This window comes from Pseudorasbora parva, chromosome 9, assembly GCF_024679245.1.
Source record: "Pseudorasbora parva isolate DD20220531a chromosome 9, ASM2467924v1, whole genome shotgun sequence".
Lineage (NCBI taxonomy): Eukaryota > Metazoa > Chordata > Actinopteri > Cypriniformes > Gobionidae > Pseudorasbora > Pseudorasbora parva.
This window is the reverse complement of record NC_090180.1, coordinates 13,534,982-13,552,006: the sequence shown is the minus strand read 5'-3', so window position 1 is coordinate 13,552,006 and position 17,025 is coordinate 13,534,982. Positions and strand designations below refer to the sequence as shown.

Here is a 17,025-nt window from a genome sequence, read left to right as displayed (position 1 = left end):
AAGTATGCATAATTATCAATGTATATACACTGCTCAAAAAAATTAAAGGAACACTTTAAAAACACATCAGATCTCAATGGGGGGGAAAATGTCATGCTGAATATCTATACTAATATGGACTGGGTAATGTGTTAGGAATGAAAGGATGCCACATCGTTTGATGGAAATGAAAATGATCAACCTACAGAGGACTAATTTCAAAGACACCCTGAAAATCAAAGTTAAAAACTTATGCATTAAGCTTGTCCATTTTGCTGAAATGTCATGGCAGCAACTCAAAATGGTGCTCAGTAGTTTGTCCCCTCCACATGCTTGTATGCCTGACAACGTCGCAGCCTGCTTATGAGATGACTGATCGTGTTCTGGGGGATTTCCTCCCAAATCTGGACCAGGGCATCACTGAGCTCCTGGACAGTCTGTGGTGCAACCTAGCGCCGTTGGATGGACAGGAACACAATGTCCCAGAGGTGTTCTTTTAGATTTAGGTCAGGTGAGCGTAGTGCCCATTCAATGTTATCAATTCCTTCATCCTCCAGGAACTGCTTGCATACTCTCCCCACATGAGCCCGGGCGTTGTTGTGATTCAGGAGGAACCCAGGACTGCACCAGCATTGGGTCTGACAATGGGTCCAATGATTTCATCTCGATACCTAATGGCTATCAGGGTGCCATTGTCTAGCCTGTAGAGGTCTGTGCGTCCCTCCATTGATATGTCCCCCCAGACCATCACTGACCCACCACCAAACCGGTCATGCTGAATGATGTTACAGGCAGCATAACTCCACGGCTTCTCCAGACCCTTTCACGAATGTCACATGCTCAGTATGAACCTGCTCTCATCTGTGAAAAGCAGAGGGCACCAGTGGCGGACCTGCCAATTCTGGTGTTCAATGGCAAATGCCAATAAAGCTGGGCATTGATCACAGGGCCCACTAGAGGACGTCGGGCCCTCAGGCCACCCTCATGAAGTCTGTTTCTGATTGTTTGGTCAGAGACATTCACACCAATTTGCTTGCTGGAGGTCATGTTTAGGCCTCTGGCAGTGCTCATCCTGTTCCTCCTTGCACAAAGGAGCAGATACCGATCCTACTGATGGGTCAAGGGCCTTCTACGGCCCTTTCCAGCTCTCCTAGAGCAACTGTTGTCTCCTGGAATCTCTTCCATGGTCTTGAGACTGTGCTGGGAGACACAGCAAACCTTCAAACAATGTCACATTGATTTGCCATCCTGGAGGAGATGGACTACCTGTACAACCTCTGTAGGGTCCAGGTATCGCCTCATGCTACCAGTAGTCACACTGACCCTAGCCAAATGCAAAACTAGTGAAAAACAGTCAGAAAAGATGAGTCGGGGAAAAAATGTCTGTGGCCTCCACCTGTAAAATCATTCCTGTTTTGGGGGTCGTCTAATTGTTGCCCATCTAGTGCACCTGTTGTTAGTTTCATTAACACCAAAGCAGGCTATTCTCTGATTAAAAAGTGTTCCTTTATTTTTATTTTTTGAGCAGTGTATTTTCTACCTGGTGTTCAAAATACATTGTTTTGTGTTTTTTTATATTGTGTGAGTTTCCGGCTAACCAGCTAACTTACATTATTCCTGTCTTACTGAAATGAAGAAGCTGTGGGCTACTATTACCTAAAACTGTATCTATTAATGTATATTTTCTGTCGTTCGTACTACTTTGAGTAGTGATGAAGGATTGAGCAAGGTTTGTTTAACAAGCTTTAATGTTATATCAGTCATTCACATTAGTGCTGAGATAACTATGGACCATTATTGATACAGTTCCCACATGTGCACTGCAATAAATTAGAAATATACGTATGGGTTTGTTGATGGACATAAACTTGTTATGTGTGATGTGCAAAGTATAAAAAGTGATGTGCAAAGTATATTATGATAAAATTAAAGCTACACTATGTAACTTTTCCGTCCGCTAGAGGGCACCTATTTAAAACAAAGGCGTAGTTTGATGATGCCAAGTTTGAGCGCAAAATCTTGGTACTTGTGGTCTTCACCTCAGCCGATGGAAAAGAATCGGGTAATTAATAAATGTTGTGTGAAACTGTAGCGCGAGTCGCGAGCAGCGAGACTTTTATAATGCCACAGTCGCCAGCGCCATTTCCTCTTTTCCGGTCATGAGTATGGACACAAATGAAATCCACCAGCTCAGAAAGGCGTCCTTTGACACCTTTTCCTCTCTCAAGACCTATAAAGGCACTAAAGCAACATTACAAAGCCCATCTCACTACAGTGGTTCTACTATAATGTTATGAAGCAACGAGAATATTTTTTCTGCTAAAAAAAAAACAACCTAAATAACGCCTTATATAGTGATGCGCCGATTTCAAAATAAAGCTTCCTAAAACATTGGAGCGTTATGAATCGGAATATCGAATCATAATTTTGCGCACAAAAACTACTCGTCACTTCATAAAATGATTGTAGAACCAATGTAGTGAGGTGGACTTTGTAACGACATCTTTAGTGTCTTTTATAGGTCTTGAGAGAGGAAATGACATTGGTGTCAATGAAGGCCTTTCTGAGCCATCAGATTTCAACACAAATATCTTTATTTGTGACTGAAAAGTAACGGAGGTCTTACGGGTGTCGAACGACATGAGGGTAAGTAATTAATGACCAAATTTAAATTTTGGGTGAACTAACCCTTTAAGTGTGTTTAAAATGATGTTATTACGTTACTCCGTGCATTCGCTCAGCGGCTGCTGTGACACTTGTTGCGCACTGCTAAGAGTAAAGTGTTTCTGCCAAATAAAACCAAAACTCCGAGAGTAACGCAGATATGATGCAATTGACAGGCGACTTCCGGTTAAAATGGCAGTTTTCTCACAATTTACAAATAGTTGGAAACATTTGGGATATTGTAAGTACACAACTGAACAAAATATATAACACTGGCCTAGTGGTTTTTGGATATTTTACTGCAAAAATCCTACATAGTGCACCTTTTAAAAAAAATGTGCCCTTTGATCCATGTAAGCCTGTTGTAGGAGACCTCCAAAACAAAATTAGGATAAAATAGCATAATAGGGGCACCACTTTAAATATTATACATAGCCTATTTAAATCAATACAGTGGTGGGTGAAATAACAAACTGTCAGCAAATACAAACAATTACTTTCCAATAGTCCCCTGTAATCTGCTCAAATACCCTCTGGGGTACAGTAGGTGCGCCCCTGGTTAGGAATCAATGTCAACATTGCAAATACCCCCATCAAAGAATTAACAGCAAAAAATGTGTTCTCTTACCTTATGCCATCTATTGACATTTCTCTCTTGCCGTATGAATGCACTCATTAAGAAGGCTAAGTTTTCCAATCAAGACACGAATACCAAACTACAGGAGCTCCACATGAATGTAAAGGCTCTAACGTCAGTGCCGACTCAAGCTCCACCTCAGACTATGCCAAACTATGCCAAATCCACAATTAACCCTCCGACAATTCACTTGCACTCATCCCAGCTGAAGCATGTGTTAGTTGCGTGGGCTGCTCAAATGGTTCTGTGAGAGATCAGCCACATTGTGTCATTAATAATCAAAGCAGCCGATGGCTCAGACATATTTGGCCAATCAAGCCTCTTCCTGTGGCTTGTTAATTTGCAAACAGCATTCTCTGCCATGTCAGATAATATTAGCCTGCAGCCCTCAAGACGATAAAAAAAAAAAAAATCTGGCCACAGCTGGGGGCTAATGACCTCTGGCATTTGACTTTAATGGATTGCATGATGGAAATCAGAATTGACAAGTGACATCCATTGGTTTAAAAAGAGAACTGATGTGTCTGATGAGTGATGAGACAGCTATTTGTGGTCATTATACTGCAAAGCTTTTAGAAACACAGATCAAGTTTCCAGACCCAAATAATCAGGTGAGGTAAAAGGATTTGTAAACCACCAAAACAAAAGGACAACTTTGTCAAGCATAAAATGCTGCATTTAAGCTATATCCACCCTCCTAAAAGGAAATCACACAGGTGGTTCTGACATGCACGTGCCTGGCATCAACGTAGATATTCTTAAGTCAGATTGTCCTCTAAAGCTGCTACTGAAGAAGATTTGCAGAGGCACCAACTGCCTTCCATGTTTCGGTGCCGTATGTGGGTCAAATATTTCTGCGTGATTTGGGGTTAGCCGTCACAGCAGAGAGAGACAGACATGGGCCACGGTAATCATAATGAGGTCAATTAAGCTTAAACCACAAGATCTCAACTCATTTTACTTCATTACCCTGGTATCATATGCTAATACCGTGGTACTTTGATATGGAAATGATTCAGTACCACATTACTGAATAACACTCACCCTGATCATCATGTCATTCAGCCTTCCAAGAAGAGCTGGAGGACAATGAAAAATAAAATTTCCAGACACACTTTCATAATGCTTGTTTTTCCCTCACAGGCATCGGTCCGCATGTCCAAAACATAAAACATAGTATTATCATGGTACTATAAGCAAAAAAACAACAACATTGCTATATAACTACTGTATTGTCACCTTGGTACTATGTCCAAAAAATGTGGTATTACCAAGGTACGTGCCCATGTGTCTAAGGTACATGTCCACAAGCAAACTATTAGCATGGTACATGCCATGGTATTACATGTCCTAAAAAATACATGCTATTACCATGGTACTATAGGCTGTACAAAACTAAAAATGGCATTTTTCCATGGGGCTTTGTCCAAAAAGTGAAGTATTACCACAAAACATACAAAAAAGAACAAAATATGGTATTACCATGGCACTGTGTCTATAAACATTATATTAGTATGGTACATACCCCAAAAACATGGTGTTACAATAGTACATGTCCTACAAAAATAGCATGGTATTACCATGGCGTTACATTTTAAAAAAGCAACATAGAGAAAATCCAAGGTGCTACTGCTATTCAAGGTACTTTTTTTCAAGGTATATCTCCAAGAAAAACAACAATCATCGTATTACCATGACACTTTGTCCAAAAAAAAAATAGTATTAGCAAAGTAGGCTTTATGCGCAAAACAACAACAAAAAAACATGGTATTACCATGGCGCTACATCCAGAAACACAGTTTTAGCATGGTACATCCTGTACCGTACATGCCCCAAAAAATTGTAAGCAGGGCTGCCAACTGTCACGCATTCAGCATGAGACACTGTTCTCACGCTCTCACGCCACACGTCAATTCACCCATTTTCTCACATAGTGAAAAACATTGAGGAGCAAAGAGGACACAGATAATGCACAGACAGACAAGACAGCACGTCTCAGCTTTTAAATTTTGAACGTTTTATGGCTATATTCAAACGATAGTTTTGTGCTCTTTAAAATTAAAACTTTGTTTCATATCTAAATATGAAACATGTTTTTGGACAGACCAACATGTATCTTGATATATCCGTTTCATGTTTAAAAGTAGAACCATGTTTTATTTTTAGGACATGTACTATTCTCACAATAGGACTTTTAACTTTTGAGTTCAGTTTAGAGTAAGAATCATTCCTGCCAGGGAATAATTATTCATAAGATTTTGATTACGTATCGTATCAATTCGTTAGGTATTATGGATATAGTAGGTTATATTTTCTCAAGGAAAAAAATTCTCAAATAATGTTGTAAACTATACAGAGATCTAATTATTCATAAGATTTTGATTACGTATCAATTCGTTAGGTATTATGGATATAGTAGGTTATTTTTTCTCAAGGAAAAAAATACTCAAATAATGTTGTAAACTATTATTAGATAAAAACTGATTTGTATACAATTGCATACCTGTAAAAATAAAATTATCATTATTTTTTATAATAATAACATTATAGCTAAGGTAATATATTTCTAATTATATTAAGAGTAAAAATATAATGAATTACAAAATGAATAAAAAGGCTATAGTGCTGAATAACTTGATATAGTGTTTTTTTTTTTTTTTTTTTTTTTTTTTACGAAATGCTCCACTGTGGAGTATGTTACGTTCATAGAGATTATGGAAACTAGATGGCTGAGCTAAATGTAACATAATGTCATATGCCATATTGTTTACAAGTTGTTTTATAGACGTCTTTCCACATTGATTGTGCAGTTATGAGACATGATACATTTCAGTAAAATGCAGCCTGAACATACCCTCAGATGATAATTTGGTTTTTTTTTCGTGCTATAACAACTAGTAATAAAGATGACTTTATTACAACTGCTATAGCACAAAAAACAAAAACCTAGGACATGTTCAAGAAATAGTGCAAAACAGTGAAATGTATCATGTCTCATGTAATTGCTCAGTTAGTACATTTCTGAGGTTAATGTCACATTACATGACATATTGTTTACAATGACATATTGTGCACACACATATTGATTCCCAAGGTACAGACAAACAAACAAATGGCATGGCACTGTCTAGAAACGTAACATGCTGGTACATGCCCAAAAAAAAACATGACATTATATACTAGTACAAGCCCTAAAAAATTAACATGGTAATTCTTCCATAAAAAACATGATGCATATCCCCAAACAAATGCCATATAATGTGTGTGTGTGTGTGTGTATATATATATATATATATATATATATATATATATATATATATATATATATATATATATATATATATATATATATATATATATATATATATATATATATATAATTAGTCAGAATGGGCTATACAAAAGAATTCTCTATACGCAGGGGAAAAAAATAAACAGAAATTGTCACGGAGGGAACGAGGTCATGCATTGAGATTTGTTTCATCTTAGTGAAATGAGCTGCATCTCGGAGAGTGTGTCTGTGTGAAATAAATATACAGCCTAAACATAATTAGCCTTGAAAGGCCAAATATATTACAGCAATTGCAACGGAAATATAGTTGCAGTGAAGGAAAACGCATCTAAAATGGGCCACCTGAGCTCAATTCATGGAAAGCAACACAATGCAGTTAACGCAATATAAGGGCCGGTCGTTATAGCAACAGGTAACCCGTGAACCATCTGTCCCTGAGCATCATTAATTCCCATTGACCATGCTCAACACGCAGGCACAGGTCTATAAAATGTGCTGCTGTACCTGAGCTGCTAGTTTATAGTGATTTGATTGGTTCGATTGGATTTTTTTTAAAACTGTAACATTCTGCACTGTGCATACCTAGCATAATTACAAATACACGTACAAATTCAGTGGTCAATTGACCATCTGTTTCTATGAAGCCCGTGTACGACAGTACGGCACAAATAACCGACTTGTTATTTTGCGGATAATTGAGCGCTTTAAGGTGATGGATCAGGCCCTGATAAATGAATCCCATCACAGAAGTGAGGGTGACACGGCAGGACACAAGACCCGAAGTCTCTCAGCGGCAAGAGAATTGATTGATTGACGAGCAGATCTTTTTCATAAACAACAGTGTAAAGCAACAGCCTCAACGCGTTTGTTTCCTGGCAACAGGCGAGCTGTGATATTATTCACGCATTGTACGTGACGGCCTATTGCGATCTCAGCAATACCAGCGCAACAACACATGCATTGCATTCCTTAAAATCATAAACATTGATGGTGCGAGCGAAAATCGATCAGCATTTTGTCAGTGACGTGGAATCCAGACGTACCTTTAGATTTAGTTGGGGTAAAGCTGTCAAAAGCATTGCACATGGATACAGCATTAGCGTTGGGTCTGAAGAGAAGAATCGCGGAGCCGTCTTCGGCAGTGAATAATAGACACCACCTTTTCTTGAGCATCAGAGACAGGGGCAAAAATGAGTGCTGCTGTTAACCCACGAGACACATCGTCCCCACCACACGGAGTCTCTCAGACCGCGTCATCCCACCTGTAATGCGGCTCTCTTAAAGACACAGTCTCTTTCACACGTACAGTGCCTGAGCGATGAGTGCAACTCACTATGGCAAGCCCTGTTAACATGTATACCCAGTAGATTATTAGCGCTAGTTTTGGTTAGCAAAACACTTTAATCCTTGTTGGAGCAAGTGTTTTGACGCTAACTTTTAACGGTAATCAAGGATTTGTTGATCTGGGTTTTATTTTAAATCGAATTGTTTTAATTGTACCACTTAGCCTAATTTGAAACAGATTAAATGCAGAAAGACCATTAGAATTAATGGGCTGATCAAGCAGGTAGAGGGTGAGCTGACACCAGGCTAAATAATCCTATTTAGTGCCTTAAAGTCCTCATAAAAATCAAAATTGACCCTATTTACTTTACACATATTAAAGTTCTTATTTCACCCCACCGGCGGCGAGAGTGTCAAGGATGCCGGAAGTCATTCATTTTCAATGGGAGTCGGCGGCAAACTCCGGCGAGAGAGGTGCGGCGCGTCATGGACGATTTGGGTGCCAAGGCAACACATTCTCACACCCAACTCGTCACATATGGACGCTTGGCCAGGACCCCTTGTCGTCACTTTTCAATGAACTGGGCGTACCTTTATCATCAATTTTCAACGCGATGGGTGCTCCATTCATTTCAATGAGAAACCTTTGGCGTTATACACAGACACACTGGGAATGGGAATATTATCGTCATGGTGAAATTTATTTTTTGATTTATTTATTGAAATTATTTATTGGTTTATAATTTTGCCTTTATGACATGTTGGAGTGTGCTTCTCAATTAAATCAGCAAGCATAATTTCATTTACATTTATTTTATTTATGCTATTTAGACACATTTTAACATGATTTCATTTACATTTATTTTATTTACACTATTTAGACACATTTTAACATGTAACCCAACCCCACCCCATCCCTAAACCTACCCATTTGTGTGAACATGAAATAAAACACAGGATATAACATATGACTGCATCCACGAGTTATTCAAAAAAGTTAAATAATCCAAGTTTTCCGAGGCCAAACGATTGATTTGCATGAAGAAAATCCCCAAAATCACGAACACATCAAATTTCAAATATTGCCGCTGTCATGACAAATCCTGTCCCCCTGTGAAATCGTGTCCGCTAGTAGCGGTTTTAAATGCCTGATCAAAAGTTGTTATACATGGTTCTGGACAATTAATTGTTTAAAAATAACTAAATAATAAACTAATAAACTATGAATTCATTGCCATACTAAGTACACACGCAAAACATTTATTTAAAATATTTAATTGATTGCTGTAATGGGAGCAAAAACATGTTCTGAATTATAAACTTATATAAACTTATATAAGCACTTATAGCTTCAGTTATATACTACTAATATATGAAACATATGTTTTGTAAGACATTAAAGACTATTTTAACACAATTTAAACAGCAAAAATCAAAACACAATTGTGTAAGAATTGTAATCAGGCTCTGAACAGATTACCTATTAAAATTTCTTTCAGCCAATAGAATCGCTCTTGGGGTCCTTGCGGACACGATTTCACAGGGGGACAGGATTTGTCACGACATCGCCCGTACTTCAGATTTCATAGTGAAATTGCATTGGCTCTCATATGTCTTGTGACCAATTGCGTCATTAGGTCAGCATTGATTGTAAAATGTCATTGGCTCTCCTGTGTCTTGTGACCGATTGCGTCATGCTCAGGAGTCTTTTGAATTATTTGAGTGAGATATGAATGAGTTCGTTCACGGGGCAGCGGGATCATCATTTCAGCGATTAAAACATCAAGATCAACTCTGTTCTTCACATGAAGACATCGTATGACTTCAGAAGACTTGGAATGCAACATGAGCTAATACTTTTATACTGTTTTGGTCAGATTTTGCAATAAATACTTGACTGTACATTTATTTGCCTGTTATGTGTTTTATATTGTTAAGATGTGGGTAAGTTTAGGGAAGGAGTTGGGTTAGTTGCTCCAAAATATAAATGTAGCCTCTAATTAAAATCATGTCTGCTTTTACAAACGCAAAGAATTAAATGTGTCTGTGTATGACGCCAAAGGTTTATCATTTTAATGAATGGAGCACCCAGCGCGTCGAAAATTGACGATAAAGGTACACCCAGTTCGTTGAAAAGTGACGACAAGGGGTCCGGGTCAAGCGTCCATATGTGACGAGTTGGGTGTGAGAATGTGTTGGTCAAGGAGAGTTAAAATCAGCTCAACTTTATGGTATTGAGCTATGATGCGGTTCGGCGGCAACCATTTGGAATGTAGAAGTGCTCCGCTTGAGAGAAATCCAGAGAACGCAGGCCTGTAAACTTTGGTTCCGACCACATTAGCTTCCAAGCAAAATGTAAGAGAAGTTGATCAATGCTGCGCAGGTTTCCCTATCATTAATGACATGATCTAGCCTGGATGCCAGCCGAACTCAGCCCCACCCACAACATTTGAGCTCAGGCAGTTCGATCTGGACTTGATCCATAGAGGAGTAATTATGCTCGAACAGAAACTTTGCGGATCAATAAAACTGTCAGGGCGGGCTTTAGACGATGATGAACGGTAATGTAATCAACCACGTCATCAAAGGCGTTTGGGTTGAAATTGTTCAAATCCTAAACGGAGAACTTGTTTGTATATGCATTCACCAGAAATGATGATCATGTTGGTAAGTAATCTGTGTATCCTTAAATTATTTTTTTTACAACACTGGCAAAGTTTTTTTATTCCAGCGTGAGTGCAGACAGGGTTGCCAAGTTTTTACAACAAAACCCGCCAACAACTAGCCCAAAACCATAGCATCTTGGGGGGGCTCGCTGAAAAAAAAAAAGGCATTTGGGGTGTAAAATGTGTGTTATTTTGGAGAGGTGGCCTGCTCAATTTCGCATTCTTGGGTCTATATATCACATAATTGAGGTTGCTTCAACCTGCGGACATGGAAAACAACTCTCGGGAAAACCGCAGACTGGCAACACAGTGCAGTTGAGTTCTGATGACTAGACAACTAACGTTATGCGACGCGCTGTTGCTCTGATTGGTTGTAGGTCTGTCCAATTGATGTCTTTCCTGGTTTGGTTGAAACAGGCCCCACAATCACAGCCCAATGGAGCAGTTTCAGACTCATATTGTGACTAGAATTGATTATGACAACGTCAGGTTACAACATGATCATTTATAGGGATGTGTAATTTATTAAGAAGGCACGCAAAACTATTTTATAGGTGTTAAAATGCTTGTTTTTTTCCAGCAGGAATGCAATTCATTATTACTTTCACATTTAATCGATTTTATGAGACTTATACCATACTTGTTGTCAGTTTGCCTATCAACATGCTTCTTTGCTTTGCGGCCCCTTTAAATACAGTTTAAAAAAAGACCAAGCATTCAATCTACATCAGAGCGCCACAAATCTCAAATCTCATGCTCTAAATCTAAAACTTCCTGGTATACGGCTGTGTTGACCTTGGACCTGAAAACACAGTGAACCAACACCAGCAGATGACATGGCACCCCAAACTATCACTGACTGGAAACTTTACACTGGACCTCAAGCATTGTGGATTGTGTGCCTCTCCTCTCTTCCTCCAGACTCTGGGTCCCTGATTTCCAAAGGAAATGCAAAAAGTACTTTCATCAGAAAACATACATCAGAAGACAAACCTTTTTGTCTTTAGCCCAGGCAACATGCTTCTGACGCTGTCTGTTGTACAAGAGTGGCTTGACACAAGAAATGCGACAGCTAAAAACCCATGTCTTGCATACGTCTGTGCGTAGTGGCTCTTGAAGCACTGACTCCGGCTACAGTCCACTCTTTGTGAATCTGCCCCACATTTTTAATTGGTTTTGTTTCACAATCCTCTTCAGGGTGTGGTTATCCCTATTGCTTGTACACTTTTTTCTACCACATCTTTTCCTTCCCTTTGCCTCTCTATTAATGTGCTTGGACACAGAGCTCTGTGAACAGCCAGCCTCTTTTGCAATGACCTTTTGTGCCTTGCCCTTCTTGTGCAAGGTGTCAATGGTCGTCTTTTCGACAACTGTCAAGTCAGCAGTCTTCCCTATGATTATGTAGCCTACAGAACTAGACTGAGAGACCATTTAAAGGCATTTGCAGGTGTTTTGAGTTAATAAGCTGATTAGAGTGTAGTACTAGGTGTCTACAATATTGAACCTTTTCACAATATTTTTGTTACAATTTGGGATTTTCCTTAGTTGTCAATTATAATCATCAAAATTAAAGGAAATAAACATTTGAAATATATCAGTCTGTGAGTAATGAATGCATATAATATACAAGGTTCACTTTCTGAATGGAATTAGTGAAATAAATAAACTTTTTGATGATATTCTAATTATATGACCAGCACCTGTAAATTGTAAGGTGTCTTACTACATTATAACTTACTACAACCCTAGTAAAAATGATTCTGGACATTGCTCAGTCTACTCTATGCCCTCGAATTCCATGAGGGCGCCTACTGTGACGGATGGCTTGTGCACCTGCTCAGACAATCCGTAGGGCTCAGTCTTTGTTCCATCTGCCGCTGATATCGCGGCAGGTTTGGGCTCTGAGTCTGTGATTGGCTCTGCAATCCATTGTTCACCAGCACCCACTCAACAAATGCAGGAAAATCTCCCAGAAGACTAACACCAGGCAGGTGTGTCGTCACTTGTGATTCTGTCGCTGAGGTTGGTATAATAAAACACACAAAGTGAGTGATCAGGATAGTGTGTGAGGCACACGAAATCTAAAAAACCCTTGGAGTGGTCCTCTGGGCTTTTTCTCCCATAACAAAAAAGGAGACAATATGCTGCACACAAATCTTATCTGGGTCCAATATGAAGTCAAGAATGTTGCTGTAATGATGCGCACGACGCAGGAGACTCAAGCCCCTTTCACACTGCACATCGGACCCGCAATATTCCCGAAACATTGCCGGGTCGCCTTCTGTGTGAAAGCAACCATGTCCCGGAATTAATTACCGAATTGAACCCGGGTCGGGGACCTAGTAACATTGCGGTATTCGACCCGGGACGAGCGCTGTGTGAACAAAAGCCAAAACTAATGCCGCAACATGTACGTAGTTATCGTGCGACTCCTAGAGCTTGTTTTTTCAATAATACAACCCTGCAGTGCCAGAAGAGCGAGTCAGTGTTTTAAACGCAGAGAGTGTTCGTATACAAAAGAAACTAAAATTAAACAAGCAGAAATGTGCGCAAACTGGACACAAGTCGAGACCACAGAGCTCCTTACTATCCGCGCTGAAGCTGAGATCGCTCACCATTATACGTCACATCAGGATGTCACGTGTCAACTCGTTCCGGGACCGTTACGGGTTGTGTGTGAAAGCGCGCATATTACGGTATTTCTCTGGCAGTGTGAATGGACCAAATCTAGCGGTCCGGGAACAAATGCCGGGTCGCATTATCCGTGTGTTTGTCGGAATCGTGGTGTGAAATGGGCTTCAGAGAAATAAACATTCTTAAATAATAAATCTAGGGAGAAACCAAGGAGAACACAACTACATCAACCCATAGACAATACCAGAAAAGATCTAAGGAAACTTTAAAGATACTATAATTGTTATTGAGACATTTGTCAATATTGGCTTACCTACTTGTGATAAGATAATTTTTAATAAATAAATGTTTTAACAGTCTGCCATACCTACAGGATACCAATTTTTCAATACCTCTTCATTCTCTGGGTAAGAATTTATCATCTGCTATTTTATAATGCAGTCTGTAGCACCTGAGATTAATATAATATAATAAATATAATATATGTTATTCCCCCCATGGACACACTTAATAATAAGCTTATAAGGCTTTCTAAGCCTATACGATTATGAAAGCACATTCTAAATAAATGTTTTGCCTATATATCAAGCATCCTATTGTACATGCATTTGTAGTCTCAGAAAATGATGCATCAATTTACCTGTGCTGTAAGGGCTTTAAAATCTCAACATTTTAAGGTCAAAAAGCTACAACCACATTGTGTTGCTTGTTGTAGCAGAGGAAAATCAAACTCTTTAATTCAGCAGCAGTGAGAAGCCACAACTGCAGCTGTGCATGTGATACATGGAAAAGTGTAATAAGCTAGACATGTCTCAAGGGTGGGCTGTGGTTTAAAATAACTTGTTAGAGGATCTGTACCTTCTGTGAACAGGTTGTCTCTACTGACAATTTGTCCTTAAGCACAAGTGGAAATATTACTTTTAAAAAAGAATATATATTCTATTTAAGTAATATTTCAACTCCAGGCTTTCATTTTTCAACATTTTCTTGCTACACCCTTGACATTGTGAAATAAGTTTGACATTTTGTTTGAAATCTTCACACATGTATTTAAAAAAAAAGAAATCACTTGTACACAAGTTTTCACAGCCTTTGCCATAGTGCAGCTGGTTCCGACTACAACTTGAGTGGAGTCCACCTGTGGTAAATTCAGTTGATTCAACATAATTTGGAAAGGCACACACCTGTCTATATAAGGTCCCACAGTTAACAGTGTATGTCAGAGCCCAAAGCAAGCCATGACGTCCAAAGGATTTGTTGGTAGACCTCCGAAACAGGATTCTATTGAGGCACAGAGGAAGGGTAAAGAAAAAAAATCTGCAGCATTGAAGGTCCCAATAAGCACAGTGGACTCCATCATCCATAAATGGAAGAAGTTTGGAATCATCAGGACTCTTCCAAGAGCTGGTAGCCAAACCAAGTGATCAGGGAAGAAGGGACTTCGTCAGGGAGATGAACAAGAACCCAACAGTCACTCTGACAGTGCTCCAGCGTTTCTCTGTGGAGAGAACCTTCCAGAAGAAGAAAAACCATCTCTGCAACACTTCACCAAACAGGACTATATGGTGGAGTGGCTAGAGAGAAGCCACTCATCAGTAGAAGGCCAAAAGACACCTGAAGGTCTCTCAGACTATAAAAAAAAAACAAAGTTCTCTGGTCTGATGAAACTAAGATTGAACTGTTTGGCCTGAATGGCAAGCGTCATGTCTGAAGGGAAACTAGGCACTACTCACCACCTGGCCAAAACCATCCCTACAGTGAAGCATGGTGGTTGCAGCATCAGGCTGTGGGGATGTTTTTTTCAGCAACAGGAACTGGGAGACTCTCAGGACCAATACAAAGATGAATTCAGCAATGTAAAGAGACATCCTTGACGAAAACCTGATCCAGAGCGCTCTGGACCTCCGACTGGGGGGAAAGTTTATCTTCCAACAGGACATTGACCCCAGGCACACAGCGAAGATAACAAAGAAGAGGCTACAGGGTAACTCTGTGAATATGCTTGAGTGGCCCAGACAGAGCTCAGACTTGAACCTGATTGAACATCTCTGGAGAGATCTGAAAATGGCTGTGTACCGACACTCACCATCCAACCTGATGGAGCTTAAGAGGTCCTGCAAAGATTGGAAGAAATTGCCCAACAATAGGTGTGCCAAACTTGTAGCATAAGACTCAAAGAGACTTGGGGCTGTAATTGGTGACAAAGTTGCTTCAACAAAGTATGGAGCAAAGGCTGTGAACAACTAAATTGATCTTTTTCTTTTTTTTAAATAATACTTTTGCAATGGTTTCAAACAAACTTGTTTCACATTGTCATTATGGGGTATTGTTTGTAGAACTGAGAAAAATAATTAATTTAATCAATTTTGGAATAAGGCTGTAACAAAATGTGGGGGGAAAAAAGTGTTGTAAATACTTTCTGGATGCACAGTGTATATACACACAGATCAGGCAAAACATTATGACTTGGTCCCCCTAAACCCCTTAAAGTGTACTGTGGTATCTGGCACCAAAATGTTAGCAGCAGATCCCTCAAGTCCAGTAGGTTGCAAGGTGTGTCCTCCATTAATCAGACTTGTTTGGAATTTGGAGGCCACCTCAAACTAATTGTTGTGCTCCTCAAACCATTCCAAAACCATTTTTGCATTATGGCAGGGTGCATCTTCCTGCTGAAAAAAAGCCAGTCGCCAGGGAATACCGTTTTCCATTAAAGGGTGTACATGGTCTGCAACAATGCTTAGTTTGGTGGTACATGTCAAAGTAACATCCACATGGATGGCACGACACAATGTTCCCCAGCAGAACATTGCCAAAAGCATCACACTGCCTCCACCAGCTTGCCTTCTTCCTTATAGTGCCGTGTTCCCCAGGTAAGCAGTGCACATGCACCCAGCCAGCCACGTGATATCAAAGAAAACCTTTGATTCATTAGACCTGGCACCCGTGGACCAATTCTGATGCTCATGTGCACGCTGTTGGGCACATAAATAATATACATACATACACACATGAAAATATAAATGAGTAATACAATTTTCTCTGGGATGTTACATAAACAACTTTTGGTTACTCAATTAGCAAATATGCACTTTTTGCTATAGATTAGTTTAGAAAGAAACTGTTAGTAGGAATTTGGTCAGCTTAGTCAATTTATTAAGTTTTTGCAGTTAACAGCAGATACAATATATATATATATATATTAGCATTAAAACACTAATATGAGACTCTCAAATAAAAGCTACTTTGGGAAAAAAGGCTAGTAATAAAGCATTTATATCTAAATATATAAAAAATGAAATTTCCAGGGCCTAACAACCAAATCTTTCACTGTAAGTTTTTTTTTTTTAAATCTTAAAGCACCTTTTCAAAAGGCACTAATTTCATGATAATGGCCCATATTACCAGCACAGGCCTAGTGTATGGCGGTCAGCACAAATGTGCCATGAAGGTTTTTTAAGCAGGCTACTTTTTACTCTCTCTACATGCCAAGTTTATCAAAAATGACTACACGTTATGTTTCCAGTGCAGACCAAAGCTGATCAAAACAGACGCAGTTCCTCCATCCTAAACTTAACTTCAGTCCAAAAAAGATTGATGCACAGCCAAAATTAAGCACTTTATCATAGCCCTCCAATAGCATCTAGCTGCATAAATGTAGATCCAGACCAGCAGCCACAGACACTTGCATCCTGAGTGCTGGATGCAGCTGGATACATCTAGCTCTCTAACCTTCATTTGAACAAAATGTTACGCATGCCCCCTCCTGGCAGAAAGGCTCATTACAGAATGCACCAAAGTTCCTCCAAATGGGAACCAAAAAAAAAAAAAAACACTTCACCCAGACTCCACTTCCCTAAAACACACTCTAC

General features: G+C 39.4%; 1 protein-coding gene across 1 annotated transcript in view; it reads right to left on the bottom strand.

Moving 5' to 3' along the window:
• Positions 1 to 7,888, bottom strand: part of fam131aa (family with sequence similarity 131 member Aa) — a 16,382-nt gene extending 8,494 nt beyond the window's left edge. Inside the window, exon 1 of the mRNA XM_067454007.1 lies at positions 7,616 to 7,888. Coding sequence (XP_067310108.1) covers positions 7,616 to 7,669 — 54 coding nt within the window. The 5' untranslated portion in view covers positions 7,670 to 7,888. The remainder of the gene's footprint in view (positions 1 to 7,615) is intronic.
• Between the last annotated feature and the right edge of the window lie 9,137 nt (positions 7,889 to 17,025).